Raw genomic sequence first — 10,195 nt, forward strand, 5'->3', positions numbered from 1 at the left:
CATGGGATTTTGACATGTCCGATATGCGTTGAAGAAACTTTATGCTTTTGACTAAAGTTTGGTGGAAAGATATGTTACTTCGATTGCAATAGATGTTTTTGCCAGAGGATCACCCGTTCATGTTGGTGCCTCCACCTCCGCCTCCGTCACAATTCCCTATGGTATGTACACATATGCGTGTGTGACATATTCATAGATGTCTTATCTGTTTAAATGAACAACTGAGTGGTTACTATTTCATGTGCTTGTGTTATAGGGATTTCAGACACCACCCGCTTCAGTTGCCGCACCTGGAGATGGGTCTGGTCAAGACGACGCATCACATTCTTGGGTGAACAACCTTTTCAACACGCAGAGTCCAGCTGGAGGAAGTGGCGATGGATATGAGTGATAGTGATGTAAAACACTTGTTGCAACCATTCATGTGAAAGACTATCCGTCGAACAATGTCAGTTTGGATTTTGGACCTATATGTTGATGTAAAACACTTGTTGCAACCATTTGGAACTATATGTCGTTATGTTAAATTTGTGAATGTGAATACTTATGTGAGTACATTTGTGATTGTGAATACTTATGTGAGTATATTTGTGATTGTGAATGTGTATATGTGCATGAAATCTGTTTTGTTTTTGCAAATGTCAGATTTTTTAAAATACAGAATTTTGTGCAATTTCTGGAATTTGTTATGTCTGACGGCCTAGAGTAAGCCGTCGGACATAAGGGCTTGTTATGTCCGACGGTTTATATTTAGGCCGTCGGACATAAGGGCTTGTTATGTCCGGCGAACTAGCGTAAGCCGTCGGACATAACCGATGTGGGTCCCACAGTCGACAGGTAAAACGGTTGCCAACCGTTATCTCCGACGGTTGGTTGCGGCCGTCGGACATAACACTATTTCCGACGCGTTACGTCCGGCGGCTAGAAACTATCAGACATAACCAGAAGCCGTCGGACATAACCTACGTTCGACAGCTTAAGGCTTATGTCCGACGGCTTTGGCCGTCGGAAGTTAATTTGTTTAATGTAGTGCAGGAGGTGAGCAAATGTTGTACGTTCTCCTCTTCTTGATCACATAATGGACAGCTCTCATGATGCCCAAGTCCACAGTGAGCTAACCTGACTGCAGTCCAACACTAATTTAGAGTAGCTAGCCAAATGAAAAACTTGCATCGGAGGTGCAGCCCAAAACAGACTACTTCAGAGTTCAGAGTAACATGTATCAAGTATGATGCATATGTGTGCTTTGAACCTTGTAGAGAGTATTCCTTATGTTTCCATCATGTTCAACTCAGTACCATACTAAGTTAGTAGTATGTGACAAGACTTGATTGGAGAATTTGCTACCTATATTGTTGTGATTTATTGATTTACCGTTTTTCCTGTAATTGTCCAACATTGGTAGGATAGATATCATAGTTTCATGCACATTTCATGGGCACTTTTGTTATCTATGTCAGTAGCATCTTTTATGTTCCAGCAGATAGACTTGAGAATTTGCTAGCTCACAGTGAAATATTACTTCATCCCCTCCTGTAAAGGGAACTTTTTGTGCCTGAACTTATGGACCTTCCATTTAATTGGACCATACCCTTCTTTCCAAGTTGATATGGTGAATTTGTTGTAATATATTTGACCTTAAATTCTGATACAAGTCTCGACATTCATATCCTTCTGAAAGCAACTTTAAAAGTATAGAATGTGAAAAAGTAAAGACCTCCAAGGATTTTTCTTTGATTCCTTTTTTTGGTCTGGTTTCTCCTTTGAGCTCCCTTTTGCCCCTTGGAACCATTTGGTGACAGTGTGCTACTCGTAATTGTCTGTTTCTGAAAACCAAAGAAGCATATGAATGTCGAGATTCAGAGTAAAACACACACATTATTAAAAAGGTGTGTGGAATATCTTGTTTGTTGCTGACTCTCGTCAGTGCATGCAACTTGAACAAAAAAATAGGACCCTACACAAGTCATAGTCTGACCACATCTACAAATTTCGACATGACCACTCATCCCTCATTGCCTTGAATAATGCATGATTATCATGGTAAACAAGAAAAAAAACCTACCTTTTTTGGCCACTCTCAATATATTACTTCATCTCTACTATCTATTAAGTCAATATGTAGACCACGACACTACTATGAATTCACCCTCCCCAGACCCCACCGGCAGATATGCGGCCCGTCGCAGCCTCTATTGGTCATTCCGGTCTCGAGGCCTAAGCATGGCGACCTTGCATCGGAGGCCCAAGTCCAACACAACTAGCTTCAGTTTGGTACACCTGGTGGCTCGACAGTCCGGCAACAATTAGCAACAACAACATGCACATAGAAGCGGCGGTTGAGTTTAACCGCAGAAACAACCCCAGCCCCAGCAGTGTGTAGCTGGCGGCAAGTCTCCCAAGCAACGCAATGGCTTTTTATTGCCTCTCACTTACAAGTATAGTTGTAGTATCTCTTCATGTATATACACACTCACACCAAAACGCACACCAACTCACCCCTACAGTATACAAGCAGACCATGACTCCACCCTCCCCCAGGCCCGCACACGCTCGCCAATACCCGCATCGCCTCCAACACCCTCCGCACGACACGCCCCAGCCAGCCCCCGCTTCTCGCGTTCGCGCGGATTGGCTCTCGCAACGAATTGCCTTCGCCAGCAAACCATGACCTTCGCGCCAGTCGCCAGTCTTCACGCCATCTGCAACCTCCATGCCATGTCAGTTGTTGTGTCCCACCCGCCCACTCCACAACAGACTCCCGCCCACTTCTCACGTCGTGGTACTCCACCCGTAAGGAGGACGCCCGCCTAGATAAGGTTGCATCGGCTTCTCCCGTAGCCACCACTGCTGAATGGCGATTGATTCCGATAATTGGTGGGAGCTTTCCTCACTAACCTAACCGTCCAACAACTCACGATAGAGTGTCATCCCGCCAGACACTCGTCCACAAGCTCGACGACGCCTAAATGAAGCTGACGCTGAGGTTCCACCTCGCTGCCACCCCCGCAATGTCGACATCGGCCTCAGGTCCGGATTTGGACCCGTAGTAGTAGCAGCAGCCACCGCCATTCCCGACCACGAGGTACCATCACTAGCGATGGCGTCGCCGACCGGTGGTGAGTCTCCCCGTGACGCCTAGATGAGGTTGACGCCGAGATTCCACCTTACCACCCAAGTGATGTTTGTTGTTTCGTATATATGTTTTATACTAATTTTTCACTCTCGTGGCAACGCACGGGCACGAAGCTAGTTACCTTTGAAGATTAAAATCTTTCTATGGCAGGTGTTTAACAGGAAGATTCAGTCGGCAGTCGCTTTGAAAAAAAAAGGGTGGAAGGGTAGTATCTTATGCTCTTTGTGCAGGAGGCCAGAAACGACTGTCCATATATTTTTCCAGTGTATCATGGCTAAATTTATTTGGGGCTGTTGGGACCTGATGTTTGGCATGAGTCCCATTCCCAAATCTGTTGAGGGAGTTATTCTGTACTTGGGGAACCTCAAACCTTCATATGTCGCATTCCTTTTATATGTTCATGATGGTAGGACTGGTTTGGCCCCATGTGGTGCAACAGAAATAAGATGGCGATTGAGAATAAATCTCCTAGTGGCCCTAAAATGATTTTGTATAAATCTATTGGCAGTTGTTTGTCTGTTGCTTTTGAGTAGATGTTGGGTGGGTTCCATGTTCTCTGTTTTCTTGGTCAGGAGTTTAGCTCAGGGGTGTCTTGTGCTGGCTGGACTTTAGTCAGTTTCAGTTGTGTTGCTTGGTTTTGTGTGGATTGGTGTTGCTGCCTGGTTAAACTGGTCTCCCCAGTAGAGTGTGTGAGTTGTCAGTTTGTATCTGAATCCTTATATGCTTTCTCAAAAGCAGAGTAATAATCTCAGTTCAAAAAAATTTGTAGCGCATTTTGGATGTGATTACAAATCCGTGAATTACGTTGGTTATTTGGATGTGAATGTTATGTTGGAATTTTTGGGTGTGATTGTAATTCTCGATGTGAATGCTGGAATGGGCCGGGCCGGGGCAACTTCCTACGGTTATAGCTTCAGCAACCGTCGAAGTTATAGATGATGAACCTTATTTTCAGTTTCAGGGACGTTGATGATCGACGAAATGGGATGGATGTATACAAATCCATAGACGCTTGTCTTCCTTTAATTGAGTACATAATTATACATGCATGTTTGGACATATGATGTCAGCAAACTAAATCCAATGCTTGATGGAGTGCAATCATGCATGTTTCAATTCGCCGTAAATTAAATTAAATGTGGGTCGTAAAATATATACTTATATAACGGCACTTATAACTAGCTAGAATCAAGCTAGGAAAGATATAACTATATATATAAAGCCTAAGCTAGGAAAAATATATATCTTGTGAAATGGCAAATAATGTTTCCTATCTTAAGAGATTAGCATAAGGCAAGATAACTCTCCATATATATATATAGAGCACATTTACGGAATGAAATCATGCGTGGGAAATCGCACCATGAGTAATTTGCTTCTTTCTAATCTAGACCCTGGAGCAGCACATATAGTTATAGGTCCCTCACTGCTCAGTCTCAGCATCAATAAAAGATCAAAAGAAAGAGACGGAGAGGCAGCCAAGATGGCAATGGCCTACGTCGCTGCAGCAGTGTTGGCAGCAGTGACTCTCACCGCCTCGTTCGCCGGCGGCGAGGCCTGCAACTTCGTCGCCTCCATGACATGGACCGCGGCGTGCCAGCAGACGGGCAGGTGGGAGAATCTGTGCCAGCAGACGCTCCAGACCGCGCCGGCCACCGCGGAGGTGACCGTGTACGCGCTCGTCGCGACGAGGCTGGCCAAGCTCAGGTACGAGAACACCTTGGGGGAGGTGGACACGATGCTGTGGCCCAGGAACGCCCCCGCCGACGCGCGGGCGGCGCTGGACAACTGCAAGTACAAGTACAGCGTGGCGCTGGGCCGGATGGACGCCGTCTCCGACGAGATATTCGCCTGCGACTTCTCGCACGCCAGGCAGGAGTACGTCGACGCCGAGGTCGCCGTCCGCTCCTGCCAGGATGGGCTGCTGCGGCTGCCGAACCAGTACCATAGCTGGCCGCTGTTCGCCAAGGTCTCTGCGGATTATGATTTGACCATGGTCGCGTATCTACTAGGCGCTATCTTTCTTGGCAGGTAGACTCGCTCTAGATCGGGACAACAGCAGCAGCAGGTTTAATTCGCATTGCGGCATTGCGGACGATCTTGAGCTTTTCAAAAAGATAAATGATCCCAGTGGTTCATGATCGATATTTGTCATTAATTCTGATGGGTAATATTATGTTATGTGAACGTCAATGCTCTTTATAAAGTACGCAGATCATAACATTTTAGAGTCCGGGCTCGGACAGCTCCAGCTCCAAAAAATTTGGTGGAGTTGGTGAAGCAGGTCATTATATGCTCTAGAAAACCGTGGTCGTAAGCTTTTAGAAGACATTTAGATAAATTGTTTTGTTTATTATTTAGATTAAAACATTTTTAAAACTATTTAAATTGATATTATAAACTATAGCTCCATATTGTAGCTAGAACCTAGAGCCATTTCACACCCTTTATGTGCTCTAGAAAATCGTGGAGCTAGAGTTGTATGCCTTTAGAAGACATTTAGATAAGTCATGTTATTATTTAGATTAAAAATATTTTTAAAACTATTTAAATTGATATTATAAACTACAGCTCCACATTGTAGCTAGAACCTGTAGTCATCCCACACCCTTTATGTGCTCTAGAAAATCATGGAGCTAGAGTTGTATGTCTTTAGAAGACATTTAAATAAGTCATGTTGTTATTATTTAGATTAAAAAAAAATTTAAACTATTTAAATTGATATTGTAAACTATAGCTCCACAATGGAGTTGGAACTTAAAGCCATCCCAAACACCACCATAGTATATACCCATATCCATTTATGTTTGTATCTGTACTTTTTTTGTTTGTTTAATTTCTATATATAATACACTCATGCCCTGTTGAATCCTTAAAATTTAATTTCATTCTAATAATAGTAATTTAAGCAAAAAAATCATTTAAGCTAATATGGTTTTATGTGAAATATATTTGTATGTTAGTATTAACAATATGTGAGAGATATTTATATGCTACATGTTTACTATAGAGAAGTCAATCGAAGGACGTCTTATAAGTTGGAGAGTATAAACATATTCTGTTATACATAAAATCATTTCTCATACTTCACCTCATTAATACTTCACCCCATTAATTTGAGATAGACATATATCCAAGCTTTAGAAAGTGATGGAATGTCAAATTCCAAACCAAATGACTACTTTATTAAGTAAATTATAATTCCTTCAAAATAAATATATCCAAACGGCCTGTCAAAGAATTCCCATGTAATTTATACTGCATGCCAGAATGAGTTACAAATGTCCATTATTGTTGTGTGAGGGTTAAGATTTGACAGTGAGATTCCCAAAATAAATCTCCTAATACAAGAGAATTGGGATCTCCCTGAATCACTTAATTCCAATGTGTGGGTACCGTCTCCAACAGCTCCCAAGATTTTCTCAAAATCTAAATACAACTTAATTCCCAAGCTACTGAAAACAATCGCATAATTGTTATTCCTACAAACGTCCAGAACTTCACTTAGACAGTAATTAATGTTATTCTGTCAACCACTACAACTTGAAAAGATAGGAAAATATAGAACTAAAATTATGTCAAGTAATAGAACTGAAATTCTGTCAAAACTAGAATTGGTATTCTGTAAAAGCTAGAACTGCTGAGGAACAGAACAGGTTTTCTGTCAGAAGATAGAACTGATAAGGAACATACCTGGTCTTCTGTCAGCAAACAAAACTGGTATTTGCTCAAGAAACAGAGCCACATACCTGACTTAGAAATAGAATTATTTGTATACACTTCGGCATGCGGCATACTCACGGTTTGTGCCGCACATTGGTGAGTTAAAATCCTTTAGATCCGATGTTTAAATACAGAAAAAAACTGAACGGGTTCACCGTTGACAATACTGCCATCGGTTTCACCTTGTCGCTTTCACAATCTACAACACATGTATGTTGCTTGCCTCCCCTCTTATGCACGGGACACTACGGTTTTGTTTAATCACGTGGTTGAGCATACACCAGTGTACATCACGGATGTCATTAATAGAGCAGAGCATTCATCGTCTGAATAAGGATGACAATCGTCCGGATGTGGAGGCGGCCGGTGCGGTTGATCCCCACATCCCCTTTCTCAGCCCCAGCCCCAGCCCCAGGTGACGCAAGAACAATCCACGGAAACAAATTGGTTTGCAACAGAGATTCCGATGATTTACCTCGAAATCGTGTTGCGCCGGAGTTCGATGTGTGAAATCCTGTTCGATCTATATCCATCGTGCTGAACTTACCAGTGGTTCAATTGATTAGGCTATCTCCAGCCTCTTCTATGACATCTCCTAATTTACATTTCACTCTATAAACATTGTTGTCTATTGTTGACATCTTTTAGGTCAAACACCAATGATCCCTAGATCCCGCTCGCAGGGAACAAGATCTTGAGGAACCTGTTTAAGAGGCGACGGACCGTCCGCAGTAGGTCACCAGACGGTCCGCGGTTAGTCGCTGGATTGTTCGTTGTATATCACTGGACCATCCACGATGTGCACAGAGAGCTCTTGTGTAATACCCAACTTGTAATTTGTGGAGGATAACCTAAAAGGAGAAAGGACATTCCTTTGTATATATGTGTGTGATCCATATTTATCATTCCATGAGAATATCACATGAAAACAAATAAATAAATAACAAAAGATACCCAAAAACAAATTATGCATCATGTTGGGAATTTATTTTGTGTGCATTTTGTGACAACATAAAATAATGTGAAAGGAAATATATCAAATTCTCTAACGGGGCGTTTGGATCCCTTCATTTTAAAGGAATTAGAATTCACTCAATAAAGTAACTTATTTAGTTTAGAATTTGTCATTCCACCACTTTCCAAAGTTCAGATATAAGCATATCTCAAATTCATAGGGTGGAGGATAGGAAATGATTTTATACATGATTAGAATTTGTTTCTAATCTATAACTTACATGACACTCTTCGTTCTACTCCTCTATAGTAAAAATGTAGCACATAAATATCTAGGACATCTTGCTAATAATAGTATATAAATATATTTTGTATAAAAGTGAATTAGCTTAATTGATATATGCCTAAATTACTATTATTAGAATGGAATTCAATTCCAGTGATCCAAACGGGGCGTAAAGGGAAATTCAAGAATTTGAGCGAGAGAAGAAAGAATACTAAACAAAGATAAATACAATAAATATAAAGAAATTAGTTAAACCTTCCTACTTGGGTTCAACTTGTGCATTTAGAAAAGTGAATATAAGTTCACAGATTAAAATTAAATTCAAATTTGAATTCTAGAAATTGAAAAGAGAAAGAAAAGGGAAAGAAAATATAAAAGAAAAAGAAAAAAATGGGAAAGCCACAACCTGGGTCGAATTCGCCTGCGCTCGGCCCAAACCAAATCCCCCACACCGCGCGGCCCAAGTCCTTTACCTCGCGCACCTCCCCTCTGACGGGTGGGGCCCACCGCTCAGCCACACCACCTCCGCGCGGACTCGCTCGAGCGGTCGGTCACAGACGCGTGGACCCTCCTTGTCAGCGGTCTCTTCCCCAGTGCAACGGAACTGCGCGAGATTGCCGCCGCGCGGCGCAGAGCGTGGCGAAGAGCCGAAGACCCTTCCCTCCTCCTAGGCCTGGACTTCGGGAGTTAAATAGGAATCCCCGTGACCCGTTCTCTCCTCAGCTACCGTCACGCGCGTGCTTACTTGCGCAGAACACCGCCGCCTTCATGTTCTTCGCCGCCACCGCGAACAGCGACATATAGTGTGAATTGTACCTCAATCGGGGCAGCGGAGGCTTGTTCGGCTCGTGTTGAAACCATACGTGGGCGCAATCGGAGGAAGGTGACCGGAGACCATGGGAATTCCTCGCCGAATTTGCGTCTCCGCCGTATCTCCGCTCTGCGCCGTGGCCAGCCCCTCTCTAGCTCTCAATCTCGGTAATTCCAACCCTCATTCTCCTCGCCATTTCCTTCTCAACATCTAGCACTGGTCAATTTTGGGCTCGGGAGGTGTTGGTGGCCGGATTTTGCCCTCGCCGGCGAGCTGGCCGCTGCGGGAGCCGCGTACCGTCGCCTGGGGGCGCTCGGGTTGGGGAGAAGGGCGCGGATCGTCGATCCCGCGGTCGACGGATCGGATCAGCCCACGCGTACCCGTTAGGTAGGTTGTATCCTGCGTGTCGATCTGCGATCGTAGGGCTGTTACTCCATCAGTGTTATTTAGAGTCTGGACCGTTGGATTGTGATCGAACGATCTAGGGCGCTTGCTGGTTTATAATGGGCGAGATCTGATCCTGGCCATTGGTTCTGATCGTGCGGTCTGGAGCGCACGATACCCCTTCGCGTGGCAAACTTCATAAAGAGACCCTCTGTTTTCACATAATAAACCCGTCGTCCACGTTCACTGTGTTCTGAGTCTCGGGAAAACTTACGCGCTAGCCCCTGATTTTTCTGGAATTCGAGGCCCAGAAGGGATTAAAAATAGAGAAATAATTATAGAAATTAGTTTTTAGTACAAAAACAACTCTAGAAACTTGAGAAATTCATATATAATTCATTTTAGCTCTAAATATTCCAGTTGCAATAATTCCATGAAACTTGAATTAACATTATTCATTTGGATTAATCTATTCTAAGCACTAAATAATTTACGAAATTCATAACTTGGTAACCGCAACTCCGAATTTAGTGGTTCTTGTTTCTACGATCTCGTAACGTCGCGTAGATCATTATTATGCAGTATATTCTTTTGTTTGGTGTGATGTTAATTTTGTCTATATCATGTTTGTCTGTATTGCTACGACTAGCGCGAGGTCACGAGTCATCTGAAAAGCAAGTTGGTACCTGGAATCTCAAGTGCCAGGCAAGTTGTGCCCTTGACCACTTTTTACCCAATAATGTTCTTTAATATCATTTATTCATGCATAGGTTAATTTTGATGGGACCCAATAGGTTACCCTAGATTGTTTATCTCATTACCTTGTTTACCCCTGAATCACTTGGGTAGTTTGCTATTGCTTTACATGGATTTGGGATAATTATTTATCATATCTATGTTC

General features: G+C 43.0%; 1 protein-coding gene across 1 annotated transcript; it reads left to right on the plus strand.

Moving 5' to 3' along the window:
- The first annotated feature begins 4,546 nt into the window (after positions 1-4,546).
- On the plus strand, positions 4,547-5,274 carry LOC111590267 (uncharacterized). Its single transcript, XM_023301173.1, has one exon. It carries the CDS (start codon positions 4,620-4,622, stop codon positions 5,169-5,171), a length of 552 nt encoding a protein of 183 aa, XP_023156941.1. The 5' UTR covers positions 4,547-4,619; the 3' UTR covers positions 5,172-5,274.
- Positions 5,275-10,195: the final 4,921 nt, after the last annotated feature.

This window comes from Zea mays, chromosome 10 (assembly GCF_902167145.1).
Source record: "Zea mays cultivar B73 chromosome 10, Zm-B73-REFERENCE-NAM-5.0, whole genome shotgun sequence".
Classification (NCBI taxonomy): domain Eukaryota; kingdom Viridiplantae; phylum Streptophyta; class Magnoliopsida; order Poales; family Poaceae; genus Zea; species Zea mays.